This window comes from Vulpes lagopus, chromosome 10 (genome assembly GCF_018345385.1).
Source record: "Vulpes lagopus strain Blue_001 chromosome 10, ASM1834538v1, whole genome shotgun sequence".
In the NCBI taxonomy this organism is placed as follows: Eukaryota; Metazoa; Chordata; class Mammalia; order Carnivora; family Canidae; genus Vulpes; species Vulpes lagopus.
The window spans coordinates 35,049,294-35,066,414 of NC_054833.1; the positions used below are offsets into that span (position 1 = coordinate 35,049,294).

Sequence of the window (17,121 nt, forward strand, 5' to 3'; positions counted from 1 at the left end):
ATGAAGTTTCTCTTACTAATGAGTCTTTATCTGATTGGATATGCCAGAGGTGAGTCCCCTAACTTGGCCCTTGGGAAACTTCTTTAAGGTGTTATAGCCCTTGAAGAAGGAAGACCAGGAGCACCTGGGTGGCTCAGTCAGCGAAGCATCTGCCTTTGGCTCAGGTCATGATGCCAGGGTCCAGGAATCCAGTCCTGCATCGGGCTCCTCGTTCTGCAGGAGCCTGCTTCTCCCTCTCCATCTGCCTGCCACTTTCCCTGCTTGTGTGCACTCTCTGTCAAATAAATAAAATCTAAAATAAAGAAGAAAGACCAGAATATGTTCCCAAACCAATCTGACTCAAAATCAGGAATAGCTAAACAAGTTCAACTCTGAGAGCTTCTGAGCCAGTTGATTCTTCCTAGTAATGGCTTTATCATTAGAGAGGCCTGCTGGCTTGGAGCAGTCTCATTCTTACTACTTTTTTCAGCCACTGATCATTTGTACCTGATGATCTGTGAGATGAAAAGACAGGTCTAAGGGTTCTGTGAAAATCCAATGAAAGTTTGTCTCAATGAACTGAGTGCAAGGGATCCTTATGTAGCTAATGTAGCAAGGAAAACTACAAGGAGATGGGAATATGATGTACCCAGAAAGCCATCTCAGGACAAAACAGGGCTATGGGCCAGAGACTTTATGAACCTCTCCTTCCTGGCCATGTTCTTTCTACCATCCAGTTGTCTGTATTTCCTCTTTGAGGATCCTCATTCATAATGGGCTGTGCTCCCTTATTCCTCCTAGAGAAGAGAGAGGCCATGAGCTCTGAACTGTCAGTTAAATGACAAAGTGTTGCCATTTAATGTTTGTCCGAGATTTTGGTTTTTTGCTTAGATTTTCAAAAGTTGGGACGCCTGGGTGGCTCAGCCATTGAGCGCCTGCCTTCAGCCCAGGGTGTGACCCTGGAGTCCCAGATTGAGTCCCACATCAGGCTTCCTGCATGGAGCCTGCTTCTCCCTCTGCCTGTGTCTCTCCTTCTGTGTGTGTGTGTGTGTCTTCATGAATAAATAAAATCCTTTAAAAAAATAAAGAGATTTTCGAAAGTTGACTTAGAAATGCAGATATATAGCTACCAAATGGTAGTATATGGCAGCCACATGGCAAAGCAGTAAATCATCAACTATAAGAATGGCTAAGAAATGAGTGTGCTTTTTCAAGCCTCCTTTCCACATCAGAAATCTCTTTATTAAAACTTCTGTTAACTATTAAAGAATCAGTCAAGCAGATAATACTCAGTAACAACTTTTAAAAGTAAAACCTCCCAAAAGCTTTTCCAAACCTTGTTTTTTCCTTTATCAACATATTCTAATCTTAGTCTTTAAAAAAGTCATTGATTATAGACTGTGAATCACCCAGAATATATTTATCTATTGCAGGGCTCTTACAGAGATAAGGGTAATTTCGAGCCTTAGGTTACCTCCACCTCAAAATATCTTGTCATTCCTCTCAGCTTTTGGCTAGAATTAAGATTCAGTCCTTGTAGTCTACCCACCCTCCTCTGGGTTACTACTCAGTCTAACCAAAGAGTAATAATCAAATTGCTTGGTGCTACATTCAATAAAATGAAAGTCATACCTAAAGAATATTTGATAGTCACTGGTGAGGTGGATTAAAGGTAGAAAGGATTGGCTGGCCAGAAGAGAATGACCTGCTAAGAATTTTTTTAAGCCCCAGGGTAAAGTGGGGAGGAGAGAGAAATTGAGCACTTAAGCCATAAACTAGGTGCTTCACGACTTTTCATACTGAAAACTCATGGCAACAGCATAAAGTGGGTATAAATGTTATATCACAAGGAATCTGAATTCAGAAATAAATAAGCAAAGAATGTTTTTATCTTAATAATTGATTCCAACTTTGAGTCTCTAACCCACATGGATTGGTGATTGAGTGTAAGAATAAAAATGTCTTAAATCCCATCTGATCATTTTTGTGGGTTCATTAGATATTTGTCACCTCTGGTTGAAAATTTTATCCTATCCGAAGTGTAAAATCTTCCACCTTCAATTACAGCTAGAATTACTTAGCTATTGAAACAACTTGCTTTCTCTTTCCCTTTTGTATCTTTATCTTTCTTGTTTTTCACCCACAAAAGACTGGAGGGAGGGCTGGTGGTAGACTTCTGATTTTGTGATTGATGACACATTGATTTCCTGAAGCAGGAAGGCACATCATTTTCCCTTCAGGTGCTTTTGGTACATGGGCTTCCCTGTGCATTTCTTAATAATGTGGATCTTAAAATTCTTCCTTTAAATACCAGAGGCAGTCTCAGTGCGTTTCATTAACACCTCTGTCCTTCATGGTCTCATGGGTAACTAGATGATATCCTCCAACATCTGCAAGATCTTCAGATGCCTGACCAGGCCCAAAGGAAACCTAGGAATTCCACCGTAGCTTTATTGTATAAGAAAAACAGTCTTTGGGCAGCCTGGAAGGCTCAGCGGTTTAGCGCCGCCTTCAGTCCAGGGCCTGATCCTGGAGACCCGGTATGGAGTTCCATGTCAAGCTCCCTGCATGGGGCCTGCTTCTCCCTCTGCCTGTGTCTCTGCCTCTCCGTGTGTGTGTGTGTGTGTCTCAGGAATAAATAAATAAAATCTTTGAAAAAAAAAAAGTCTTTACCCTGGATATTCATTCTCTTATCTTCACCATCTTCTGTTTCCTTCTCCATTCCAGGAGCATCAGGTCAGCCTGATGAGCCTCCTGGCTCTATGGATCATCAAGCTTCAGTTCAGCGACTTTCAGGTGAGTACTTTTCACTTGGAAACCCGTCAGATGGTGAGGCTTTATATGAGACTGCTGCAGGTGAGAACACTTTAAGTGAGCACACTTCAGGTGAGCATACTTCCGTTGAGCACGCTTCAGCTGAACATTCTTCAACTGAGCATACTTCAGGTGAGCACGCTTCAGGTGAACACACTTCAGGTGAACGTGCTACGGGTGAACACACTTCTAGTGAACATGCTACAAGTGAGCACACTTCTGGTGAACAGCCTTCTGGTGAACAGCCTTCCGGTGAAAAGTCTTCAGGTGAACAGCCTTCCGGTGAAAAGTCTTTAGGTGAACAGCCTTCCGGTGAACAGTCTTCTGGTGAAAAATCTTCAGCTGAACAAACTTCAGGTGAACAGGCTGTAGCTGAAAAGCCTTCAGGTGAACAGGCTGTAGCTGAAAAGCCTTCAGGTGAACAGGCTGTAGCTGAAAGGCCATCAGGTGAACAGGCTGTAGCTGAAAAGCCTTTAGGTGAACAGGCTGTAGCTGAAAGGCCATCAGGTGAACAAGCTTCCATTGAGAAGGCTTCCAGTGAACAGGCTTCAGCTGAACAAGCTTCAGCTGAACAGGCTTCAAGTGAACAGGCGTCAGGTGAAAAGCCACTGGGTGAACAGCCTTCAGGCATTCCACCTTCAAGCACATTTTCAGGTAAGGCACATTTTCAGGGGAAGCACATCTGGTTGGGTGCTAGTCCTTGATTTCAGGTGTGAAATATGCAACACATCAAGAAACCCAATTTTAAGGAGAGGGTTTGGAAGACCAGTTGACAAACAGTTCATAGCTCTCTCAAAGACACTCTTTACACCTCTTTACAATAGTACCAGGAAGGCAGGAGACAGGTTTTGTGGGGCTCTGAAAGCTAAACAATTTTGAGGGTCCTTTAAAAAAATGAAATAACACAAATACAAAATTCCAGCAGTCCCTCCAACTTCACTCTATGTAAGTAATTACAAATACAAATGCCCACTGCTCCCTTGGAAGGAGCAACTAACCTTCTTGAGAGACTAACCTTCATGAACTTTGTGCTAAATCTGCCTTAACAATCTATGTTAGGGGGCAGCCTGGGTGGCCCAGTGGTTTAGCGCTGCCTTCAGCCCAAGGCGTGATCCTGGAGACCCAGGATCGAGTCCCATGTCAGGCTTCCTGCATGGAGCCTGTTTCTCCCTCTGCCTCTCTCTGCATGTGTGTCTCATGAATAAATAAAATCTTAAAAAAAAAAAATCTATGTTAGAATACCTGTCTAGCCCTGGTGCTGGTATCTCCATTTTGTTTATTTAAATGTGGAAAATAAAGCATGAACACACTTTAGTCTCTGCTAGGTTCCTAAAGAAGTTCCCAGCACAACTGCAATTCTTTGGCTCTTACTAAAAAGGGTTGCTCAAGGAAGGAAAACCAGATCCAGAGTTTGACACCTCAAGATATTACCAGACATAAGCACTTCATATTTCCTCCCATTGCATATGTAGTGGTATTCCAATCTTCAGATGAGAGAAGTGAGACTAACATCACATAGCTGGAGAGTTACAATCCTTGGATCCAACTTAAGTTGCTCTGACACATCTGCTCTGACACATCTGCTCTGACAAGGCCCACATCTTTCCTATTTCTTTGTTTCCCTAACTAGGGATTTGGCAATGGACATAGTAAAAGAGACAAGATGGAAGCATTTCTTAAAGAATGCCTTTTGTGACAAATTGACATAGTTGACGGTTGACTTGAAAATGGAGAATGATCACTCTACACAGAATCTGCAACATCAGAGCATTCTAACTTAGCTTGTTAACCAGTTAGCTCGTGCTCTAAATATTTGTGCCTTGTGGGTGAGAGTATGATGGGGGGAGTCCAAATGGGAGCCAGTCATATGATTAAAGTTCTTCTTTGCTCCTATGGAGTTAGACATGGCAAAAGGACATCTAATTATAAATGTCCAGGAAGTCAGGGGGAATATGAATTGGAGTTAACATCAGTATTATAGAGAGAAATTTGGGATTCTTCAGCAATGACAATGATAGATGAAGCAGAAAGAATGAAGGAATTTCCTCTGGTCCAGAAGATAGACTATGCTTTATCAGACATAGGGCCCTCAAATGCCCAAGAACCAAACAATGAAGCGTGTTATATCCAGGCCCTTCATTCCTCTCCTTGTGACTCATAGCTCTGTGCCTAGTCCATCAGGAAATTTCAACAAGCTTATCTTAAATTTGCAGGCCCAATATTAAATTGTCACACATGCTCATATATGAATGATCAAGGAAAATGTCTTCGTGGAGAGGGAGTCTGCTCCACTCAGAATTCCCAGCAGTGCATGTTAAAGAAGATCTTTGAAGGTATGTGGGGACTTCATGATACAATCTTTGCCAGAGAAACACATATCAACTAACTTGAGTACTCTGGAGAGCAGCTGGGATGGCAGAAGCCTGAGGAGGGGTCAAGCTGTGATTCCCCAGAAACTTGGGAGATTCAGGAGAAACTTATCCTCTCAAGAATTAAGAGCAGAATTCCAGCTACTGATTGGGAGGTAGAGGCCTTCCCAGGAGCACTCTGATGTCTTAAAAGGAGACAGGGAGACTAGCCGTCTCTTCCTCTTAAAGAAATGTATGAGCTGTACCTTGAGATGTTGAGACATTGACCATAAGCTCAAGACTGTCTTGTTCACAGCTATATTTTCCTAGCACTTAGCACAATGTTTAGTACATGGTAGGCATATAGTAAATGCTGAATAAATGAATAAACCATTGTCAATCAGTCAGTGTTCACAGGTTGCTGGACCTGTCTTATTATATTCCCATACCTCTCTACCCTTATACCAAAATAAAGGATCTTGGTTACTGCCATTCTATGAAACATACTACCTGACTTGTGGTTTGTCTAGTCCCTCAACAGAGGGCGTGGGCAACAGATATGAGGAAGGGCCCAGAAGACAGATGGAAGGAGAGGGGAGAGGGCAGCCCTGGTGGCTCAGCGGTTTAGCGCCGCCTTCAGCCCAGGGTGTGATCCTGGAGACAGGGGATCAAGTCCCACGTCGGGCTCCCTGCATGGAGCCTGCTTCCCCTCTGCCTGTGTCTCCCTCTCTCTCTCTCTCTCTCTCTCTGTCTCATGAATAAATAAATAAAATTAAAAAAAAAAAAAACGGAGAGGGGAGGAAGAATCTATAAGCTGGAGGTCTTGGTTGTGCTTGCAGGACACTGGGGGCCATGGGTGAAGGCAAAGGACAAGGAGGAAGCCTTCTGCTCACTACAGTCTGTCTCTGCTTCTTTCAGGTGGAAAACTCCAATTCATGGTTCAGGGATGTGAAAACATGTGCCCATCTATGAATCTCTTCTCCCATGGAACCAGGATGCAAATTATATGTTGTCGGAACCAATCTTTCTGCAACAAGATTTAGAAGCCTGTGTCCTTGCTTCCTACCCTGACTCAGGCAGCAAAAATCCTCCATCACCCAATATGGCCCAATTTATGTTTTGTTTCTTCCCCAGTCAACAACTAATCACATCTGCCTCTGCCTGAGTGTTAGACAGAATGTGCAAATACTTCACTTTTCTTCTATCCATGCTGTTTCCCATTTTTCTCTGTCATCTGTCTTCCCTTACCCCATCTCTCAACATTCTTTTCTTTCTCAATAAATTCCGCATGGTCAATACAGACTGGAAAACAGACTTCTTTTCCTATCAGCCAGTTACAGGATCAGTCAGAACTTGCTTCCTCTCCTCACACTAAAGTGGATGCATTTTAAATCACTCCACATTCCTCAAAGTGGAGGAGTCCCCCAGGGCAGAGACCACAAAGAGAAATGCAGGGTAGCTCAAACAATACTGTGGGACCTTCTCTGACCCCCCTCCTCTTCCATACCAATAGAAACCCTACCCCATCCAATGATGTGGTCCAAAACTCATTCCTTCTTTGGCTCTTGAGAGTTTCAGTCCTTAAGAGTTTATTCTTAACATAATTATAACAATAAAATGACTTTTTAAAAAATTTGTTATTAAATATGTAGTAGGTCATACTGCTTAAATCCTTTTCTCACACAATGTTACTGGATCATCTCAGCATTGGAGCAGGTGGAAATACTGTAATAGTCCCTCTCTCTCCTTGTATTAGTGTTATATTCTTCTTTTTTTTTTTTTTTTTTTTTTTAGTGTTATATTCTTCAATGTGTTTTCATACAAATGGTCTCATCGTCTCAGAAAAAGGCCCAGTAAGGGAGACAAGAAGGATAGCATCATCCTTAGTTTACAAATACATAGGATTTACTTATTCATACTCCATGTTGTTCCAAACTTGCCATGGTTACAGAGTTACATTGAGCCAAGGCCAGATTTCAAAACCAAATCTGCAATTCGTTTCCAGCACATGATAAGTATCAGGCAGAACAGTTCTTTCAAGACCAAAGTCAATCCTCTCTTCCTATACAAGCCCATCTCCTTTCAGCCACTGCTCTCTCAAAGCTCTGTTTAAAACCTCCTGAGTTGTCTTAACAGTAGTCTTAACAGTGTCTTGTGCAGAGCGAAAGCCTTTAATTTTGATAAAACCCAATTCACTAATTTTTTTTTTTTTTATGGACAGGGTTTTAGATTTCATGCTTAAGAACTCTTGGAATACAGGGCACCCGGGTGGCTCAGTGGTTGAGCATCTGCCTTTGGCTCAGGTCGTGATCCTGGGGTCCTGGGATAGAGTCCCACATCGGGCTCCCTGCAGGGAGCCTGCCTTTCCCTCTGCCTCTGTGTGTCTCTCATGAATAAATAAAATCTTAAAACAAAACAAAACAAGCTCTTAGACTACTACAGCAAGAAACAGATTTGACTGTTTGTGAAACTTAAAAATTATATACACACACATACATACATCATGGACCCTCTCCCAAAAACATATTGGTAACAGACTCTTCATTGGCAAGAACTGTTGGCTGGAAGACAAACTCATTTTCACTTTTTCTTTTTTTAACAATCACTGGAGGCATGTTTTTCAGTATATAATTTTATTTTCCATTGTCTAAAACTCAATGATGTTTACATTCATATTTTTTTATATGGGAATATACAAATTGACAACATATTAAACATCGTTGTAGTTTAATAGAGAAATATAAGCTGTGATGAATTTAATATTTTCATCTATGGATTTAAGTATGTACTACTATGTGAGACAAGATTCCATCAAAATCCTAGAGGAGAACACAGGCAACACCCTTTTTGAACTTGGCCACAGCAACTTCTTGCAAGATACATCCATGAAGGCAAGAGAAACAAAAGCAAAAATGAATTATTGGGACTTCATCAAGATAAGAAGCTTCTGCACAGCAAAAGAAACAGTCAAAAAAACTAAAAGACAACCTACAGAATGGGAGAAGATATTTGCAAATGACCTATCAGATAAAGGGCTAGTATCCAAGATCTGTAAAGAACTTCTTAAACTCAACAGCAAAGAAACAAACAATCCAATCATGAAATGGGCAAAAGACATGAACAGAAATCTCACAGAGGAAGACATAGACATGGCCAACAAGCGCATGAAAAAATGCTCCGTATCACTGGCCATCAGGGAAATACAAATCAAAACCACAATGAGATACCACCTCACACCAGTGAGAATGGGGAAAATTAACAAGGCAGGAAACCACAAATGTTGGAGAGGATGTGGAGAAAGGGGAACACTCTTGCACTGTTGGTGGGAATGTGAACTGGTGCAGCCACTCTGGGAAACTGTGTGGAGGTTCCTCAAAGAGATAAATATAGATGTGCCCTACGACCCAGCAATTGCACTGCTGGGGATTTACCCCAAAGATACAGATACAGTGAAATGCCAGGACACCTGCACCCCGATGTTATATGTTTATGTCCACAATAGCCAAACTGTGGAAGGAGACTGGTGTCCATCGAAAGATGAATGGATAAAGAAGATGTGGTATATGTATACAATGGAATATTCCTCAGCCATTAGAAACGACAAATACCCACCATTTGCTTTGACCTGGAGGGACCTAGAGGGTATTATGCTGAGTGAAATAAGTCAATCGGAAAAGGACAAACATTATATGGCCTCGTTCATTTGGGGAATATAAAAAATTAGTGAAAGGGAATAAAGGGAAAGGAGAGAAAATGAGTGAAAATATCAGTGAAGGTGACAAAACATGAGAGACACCTAACTCTGGGAAATGAATAAGGGGTAGTGGAAGGGGAAGTGAGCGGGGGGTTGGGGTGACTGGGTGATGGGCAATGAGGGGGGCACTTGGCGGGATGAGCACTAGGTGTTATGCTATATGGTGGCAAATTGAACTCCAATAAAAAAAAAAAAAAAAGGTATGTACTACTGGCTTAAAACCAAATGAGCTGGGCACTGACTTTGGATATGTATTTCCATGAAGACAATCATCAATGTGAACAGAGTGGTAACTAGCACTTACGGAATATATACCCTAGGCCATGCAATGCATTTAGCAGTCTTGTTGATGCCTTCTCTTTTAATCCTGAAAACAGTCAAAATTATTAAATTGTGGTATATAAGTATACAAAATTAAGATTATTAATTAAATTATTAAGATTACAGGATCCTAAGCAAGACAAACTGGAGAGTTTTTTCACAAGTCAAAATAAATGGTTGTGGTCCAGAGACTCCCTCAGGCTCCTTTTCAAACTTCTCAAATTTCTGAGTGAAAATTATTTTGGACACATAGTACTACTTGATAAACTGGCATTTAGAAATAAAGTACCAAACCTGGAACTAAAATTCTAAATGAATTCTCAACTTGAAATATGGTCTACTGAAGGCAAGAAGAAAAATGGAATCCTACTAACATTACTGACATATGTTTTTTGAGGGAACAAAGGGAGTAAGTAGTAGCTAAATCTATGCTATAAATATAGTTACATATGTTAAGGAAATATGTTCAAATATGTGGTTAAAAAGTAAGAGAAGGGAAGTTCTGGCTTCCATTAATAGTGTAATAGTTTGGTCAAACTAACCCTCCTTCAGATAACAATTATAAATGGGGCAAAAAACAGAAAAGAACTATTTGAAAGTTCCTTTAAAGGAACTGGAGAGAAGTCACCCCTAAAAAGACAGGAACAGTGCTGGGTTAGAATTGCAAGTCTGTGGCCTTATGCCTGAGAGGACTTTTTAGTCTACCTATCAAGGACAAACCCACAATTTACTGGTTTGAGGAATCAGAGAATAAACATTAGGGCTAGCAGAGCAGCTGTAAAATTAGAGAAATCCTGGAAAGTAAGAAGCCACAATGAAACCTCAAAATGAATATAAACTATGACCAAATTTTTGGCTGATCACTGACTCCCGGAAGCTGAAAGCTGAGATGTGTGCTGCTATCTACCTCAAAGAAGATAGAGTTTGGACTACAAGTCTGTGGGACCCAGGAAATTTAACAAAAATCCCCTGCCCCTGGACAAGCAGAGCAGGACTAACTCCATTTTGTGCTGCACCCGCCACCTCCTGTATCACCCCCACAGGACCTGCTTATTGCTTAAGGCAGTGCCCCACCCTAGTCAAGGCGGTGGGCACACCCTAATCGGAAATAGGCTCATAACAATGTAACCCCGCCTTGTGCCCACCAAAACTGTGCACCCATTCTGACCAGAGTGATAGACCAGTTCAAATGGATACTATAGGGTAAAATGTAATTCAATCGGCCACCTGCGTGTGGATCGACATGACTGTGCAACTTTCTGGGTATATTACAATCCCATTGGCCACTGGCCCCTATAAAGCTGCTACGCCTCTTAGTCTCGGGGTCCAAGTCCCTGCTCCGCTGTGTCGGGTATACTTGGACCCAAGCTCGAGCTTGTAGATAAACCCTCGTGTGTTTGCATCGGTGTCGGCTCTTTGGTGGTTTCTCGGATTCGCAATCTTGGGCACAACAAAGTCAACCCAAGATAACCACCTAGTAGAAAACAAGTTGATGCTCTTCAGAGGAACGTACAAAGTCCAGAACCTCTACAATGCATCATTTACTATGTCCACTATATAATAAGAAATAAAGGCATAGAAATAAAAATGTAACCCATAGCAAAGAAAACAAAGTTACTGACCCCAAGAAATACCAGACATTGGAATTAGTAAACAAAAGCAATAAGTAGCTATTAGAGATGTGTTTAAGACTCTAAAGGAAAATAGTGTCATGCCTCATGAAGGAAATTGAGGAAGACACAAAAAAATAGAAAAACAAAAAAGCAAAACAAAACAAAAGAAATGGAAAAACATTTCATACTCGTGGATTGGAAAAATAAATATTGTTAAAATGTCTATGCTACCTAGAGCAATCTACACATTCAATGTACTGCCTATCAAAATCAACTTATTTGGGGATCCCTGGGTGGCGCAGCGGTTTGGCGCCTACCTTTGGCCCAGGGCGCGATCCTGGAGACCCGGGATCGAATCCCACGTCGGGCTCCCGGTGCATGGAGCCTGCTTCTTCCTCCGCCTGTGTCTCTGCCTCTCTCTCTCTCTCTCTGTGACTATCATAAATAAATAAAAATTAAAAAAATTAAAAAAAAAAAATCAACTTATTTCATAGAGTTGGAACAATTAATCCTAAAATTTGTATGGAGCCAGAAAAGATCCCAAATAGCTGAAGGACTGTTGAAAAACAAAACCAAAACTAGTGGCATCACAATTTGGACTTCAGGCTCTATTACAAAGCTGTAATCATCAAGACAGTAAGGTACTGGCATAAAAACATATAGATCAATGGAATAGACTACAGAACCCAGAAATAGACTCTATAGTCAACTAATATTCAACAACACAGGAAAGAATATCCAGTGGAAAAAAAGTATCTTCAACAAATGGTGCTGGGAAAATTGGACAGCTACATGCAGAAGAATGAAACTAGACCATTTCCTCACACCATATACAAAAATGGATGAAAGACCTGAATGTGAGATAGGAATCCATCAAAACCCTAAAGGAGAACACAGGCAGCAACCTCTATGGCTGCAGCATAGAGGGCTGCAGACGTTGGCTGCAGCAACGTCTTGCTAGACAGGTCTCCAAAGGCAAAAATGAACTATTGGGACTCCATCAACATAAAGAGCTTTTGCATAGCAAAGGAAAACAGTCAACAAAACCAAAAGGTAACTACAGAATGAGAGAAGATATTTGCAAATGACGCATCAGAAAAGGGCTAGTATCCAAAATCTATAAGGAACTTATCAAACTCAACACCCAAAAAACAAATAATCCAAACAAGAAATGGGCAGAAGACATGAACAGACATTTTTCCAAAGAAGACATACACATGGGGCAGCCCTGGTGGCTCAGCGGTTTAGCACTGCCTTCAGCCCAGGGTGTGATCCTGGAGACCTGGGATCAAGTCCCATGTCAGGCTCCCTGCATGGAGCCTGCTTCCCTCTGCCTCTCTCTCTCTCTGTCTCTCTCATGAATAAATAAATAAAATCTTAAAAAAAAAAAAAAAAAAAAAAGAAGAAGAAGACATACACACGGCCAACAAGCACATGAAAAAATGCTCCACATCACTCGACATCAGGGGAATACAAATCAAAACCACAATGAGATACCACCTCACATCAGTCAGAATGGCTAAAATTAACAAGTCAGGAAACAACAGATGTTGGCGAGGATGCGGAGAAAGGGGAACCCTCTTACACTGTTGGTGGGAATGCAAGCTGGTGCAGCCACTCTGGAAACAGTATAGAGGTTCCTCAAAAAGTTGGAGCTACCCCATGACCCAGCAATTGCATTACTGGGTATTTACCCCAAAGATACAAATGTAGTGATCTGAAAGGGCACCTGCACCCCAATGTTTATAGCAGCAATGTCCACAATAGCCACACTATGGAAAGAGCTGAGATGTCCTTTGACAGATGAATGGATAAAGAAGATGTGGTATGTAAATACAATGGAACATTACTCAACCATCAAAAAAATGGAATCTTGCCATTTGCAATGTGGATGGAACTAGAGAATATTATGCAAAGTGAAATAATCAGAGAAAGACAATTATCATATGATCTCATTCTTATATGGAATTTAAGAAACAAAACGGAGGATCATAGGGGAAGAGAGGAAAAAATAAAACGATGAAATCAGAGAGACAAACCGTAAGACTTAATCATAGGAAACAAACTGAAGATCACTGGGAGGATGGGATAACTGGGTGATGGACATGAAGGAGAGCACTTGATGTAATGAGTACTGGGTGCTATATACGACTGACGAATCACTGAGCTCTACTTCTGAAATAAATAATATATGCTAATTAACTAAATGTAAATAAAATTTTTTAAAAATAGGGCAGCCCGAGTGGCTCAGCGGTTTAGCGCCACCTTCAGGCCAGGGCCTGATCCTGGAGACCTGGGATCAAGTCCCATGTCGGGCTCCCGGCAGAGAGCCTGCTTCTCCCTCTGCCTGTGTCTCTGCCTCTCTCTCTCTCTCTCTCTCTCTCTCTCTCTGTATCTCTCATGAATGAATAAAGAAAATCTTTTTTAAAAAAGTTTTTAAATATTGTCATAAATAAATAAATTTTAAAAATAAATAAATAAATAAAATACTCTCATATGAGTGAATAGATAAGGAATCCCAACACAAACTAAAACTACAAAAAAGAACCAAATGAAAATTTTAGAATTGAAAAGTACAAAACTGAAAAAAAAATCACTGGATGATCTTAACAGCATATTGGAGACCACATAAGAATCAGCAATTTTGAAGAAAGCTCAACAGAAATTATCCAACTTGAAAAACAGAGAAAAAAAAATATTAAAGAGGGACGCCTGGGTGGTTCAACAGTTGAGCCTTCGGCTTAGGGGGTGATTCTGAAGTGCCGGGATCAAGTTCCACATCAGCCTCCCTGCATGGAGCCTGCTTCTCCCTCTCCCTGTCTCTGCCTCTTTCTTTGTGTCTCTCGTGAATAAATAAATAAAATCATTAAAAAATATATTAAAGTGAACAAAACTTCAGTGACTTGTGGGACAATATCAAGCAATAGAACATAAGATTAATTGGAGTCTCAGGGGCGCTTGGATGGCTCAGTGGTTGAGTGTTTCTGCTTCAAAAAAAAAAAAGCTAAAGTAATTTCTTCTTGTTCAAGGAAGCTGAATGAAAATGATGCCAGATGGCAACTCTGATCTACAGGAAGAAATGTGGAGAACAAACATAATAAATGTGGTAAATGTAAGACATATACCTTATTTCTTTTCCTAATTTTAAAAGCCATACCTGCTTAAAGATAAAATTATTTTTAATGTAAAAAGATACACATAACAATGATAGCACAAAGGAAAGAGGAGGTATCTGGAACCATAGTTTCAAAAGTCTCTTTTTTCGGGACACTTGGGTGGCTCGGTTGGTTAAGCATCAATCTCTTGATCTCAGCTCAGGGCTTGATCCCAGGGCTGTGAGTTCAAGCCCCATGTTGGGCTCCGTGCTGGCCATGGAGCCAACTTAAAAAAAAAAGTTTGGGGGCACCTCGGTGGCTCAGTTGGTCAAGTGTTTGCCTTTGGCCCAGGTCATGATCCCGGAGTCCTAGGATTGAGCCCTATGTTGGGCTCCCTGAACAGTAGGGAGTATCCTTCTCCCTCCAGCTTGTGCTCTCTCGCTTGCTCTCTCAAATAAATAAAATCTTAAAAAAAAAAAAAAAAGTTTCGTATTTTTAAGTAGTACAGTATTAATTTATTCAACTGTGAAGAGATATAGTAATCCTTAAAGAAAACTCATTTAAAAAAAATACACAAAGGTATAGCTAAAAAGCCAATGGAAAAATTAAAATGCAATACTAAAAAGTATTTGATTTACTCGAATAAAGGTAGAAAACTGTGGCTGTAGGGGAATGTTTTCCATTGTCTCTCTTGACTGGCTGGCTCCTCCCTTGGAGTGCACTTGACTAAAACTTTGTTTTGCTTTATTTTCATTTTGCTGTCCTATAATTCTTTACTATGGCAGTGAAAAGAACTGAGGTTTCTTTTTCTTTCCATCTCATTCTTGATAACAAAGGGAACCGTGGTGACTCTTGGTGGGAATGCAAAATGGTGCAGCTACTGTGGAAAACTACTGTTTAAGTGTAAATAAAATTTTGAGGTAGAATCCTCAAAAATTTAAAAATAGAACTACCATATGATCCAGCAACCCACACTACTGGGTATTTGCACAACTGGTATTTACGCAAAGAATATGAGAAAACTAATTCAAAAGGATTAGTACACTCCTATGTTTACTGTAGCATTATTTACAACAGCCAAATTATGGAAGCACCCCAAGTGTAATATATGAATGGATAAAGATGTGATACACACACGCACACACACACACACACACACACACACACACACACACAGAGGAATATTACTCAGCCATAAAAAAGAATGAGATCTTGCCAGTTCTAACAAGATAGATGGACCTAGAGAGTATAATAAGAGAAATAAGCCAATCAGAGAAAGACAAATACCATATGATCTTACACATATGTGAAATTTGAGAAACAAAACAAAGGAAAAACAAAGAGACAAACCAAGAAACAGTCTTTTAACTATACAGAACAAACAGTTATCAGAGGGAAGGTAGGTAGAGGGATGAAACGGTAAAGGGGATTAAAAATACACTTATCGGGCAACCGGGGTGGCTCAGCAGTTTAGTGCCACCTTCAGCCTGGGCGTGATCCTGGAGACCCAGGATCAAGTCCCACGTCAGGCTCCCTGCACGGAGCCTGCTTCTCCCCTTACCTGTGTCTCTCATAAATAAATAAGTAAAATATTTTTTAAAAAAAAAGAAAAAAAGGAATACACTTATCATGATGAGCACTGAGTACTGTACTGAATTTTTGGGGTGTTTTTTAGATTTATTTATTTATTTATTCATGAGAGAGAGAGAGAGGCAGAGACACAGGCAGAGGGAGAAGCAGGCTTCATGCCGGGAGCCTGACACGGGACTCGATCCCGGGACTCCAGGATCATGCCCTGAGCCAAAGGCAGGCACTAAACCACTGAGCCACCCAGGGATCCCCTGTCCTGAATTGTTGAATCACTATATTATATACTTGAAACTAATAGAACACTGTATATTAACTTTATGGAGATTAAAATAAAATGTTAAAAAATGTAAGCTGTATAAATATAAGGAATTTGTTATTAAATGTTTAATTTTTTTTACTCTCCACCCCCCCACCAAAGACAATAACCAATCAATTACAGCTAACTAACCACAGAACAACTATAGTCCCATACCCACCAAGGCAAGCAAAGGCCAAGTCAGGAGCCTGCACTTCCACCCTAATGAGCCTATAATTGGGTGCCTAACACCCCTGCTGTGGTTGTATCAGGTAAGGCCAAAGAAGGAGTTGGGATATTCACACCCCAGTAAGAAACAGGGCCCTTGCCAGTGTCAGCATGGCCATGTGGAAAGCCAGGACTTCTGCCTCCACTTAACAATAATGGGGAGTTCCCATTCTCATTGGTGGTATCAGAGGAAGTCTACTGAGGTTGAGAGTTTCCCCATTACCCAGCATACTGAGGCAGCCCCCATGATAGTATCAGCAGAGACCACATGTGAAATTGGAACTCTACCCTGCATGGCAGCAATGAAGGGCTCCCTGACTTGGGTGCCAAATGGGAAACCTGTACATCTGTCTCTACTGGGTAGGAACAAGGTATTGTCCACCTCGTTGCCGGAACTGTTGCAAAAAAAAAGCCAACTAAAACAAAATGTTTAAGTAAAATTGTAAGCCCAGGATATAATTTAAAAATGTCCAAGTTTCAAAAAATCACTCTTCGGGCAGCTCCGGTAGCTCAGCGGCTTAGTGCCCAGGGTATGATCCTGGAGATCCCAGATTGAGTCCCACGTCGGGCTCCCTGCATGGAGCCTGCTTCTCCCTCTGCCTGTGTCTTTGCCTCTCTCTCTCTGTGTGTCTCTCATGAATAAATAAATAAAATTTAAAAAAAAAATCACTCTTCATACCAAAAACCAGGAAGATCCCACACTAAATGAAAGTAAAATATAAAGACAAGCAATCCATGCCAAAACTGAGATGACAGACATGTTTATCTGAAAAAGATTTTAGCAATCATAATAAATATGCCTCCATGAGGAATTATGAACATTCTTGAAACAAGTGAACAGAGGGGCACCTGGGTGGCTCAGTGACTGAGCCTCTGCCTTGGGCTCAAGTCGTGGTCCCAGGGTCCTGGGATCGAGGCCTGCATTGGGCTTCCTGAGGGGAGCCTGCTTCTCCCTCTGCGTATGTCTCTATGTCTCTCGTGAATAAATAAATAAAATCTTAAAAAAAATAAAATAAAAGGAAACAAGTGAATGCCCTCAGTAGATAAAATGTTTTAGCAAAGAAATAAAACATAAATACTAAAT

General features: G+C 41.0%; 1 protein-coding gene across 1 annotated transcript; it reads left to right on the forward strand.

Moving 5' to 3' along the window:
• ACRV1 (acrosomal vesicle protein 1) lies at positions 1-6,184 on the forward strand. Its single transcript, XM_041772978.1, has 6 exons — positions 1-49; positions 2,707-2,775; positions 2,896-3,105; positions 3,391-3,447; positions 5,007-5,126; positions 6,060-6,184. The coding sequence occupies exons 1-6, from the start codon at positions 1-3 to the stop codon at positions 6,182-6,184; spliced, it is 630 nt and encodes a 209-aa protein (XP_041628912.1).
• The last annotated feature ends 10,937 nt before the right edge of the window (positions 6,185-17,121 follow it).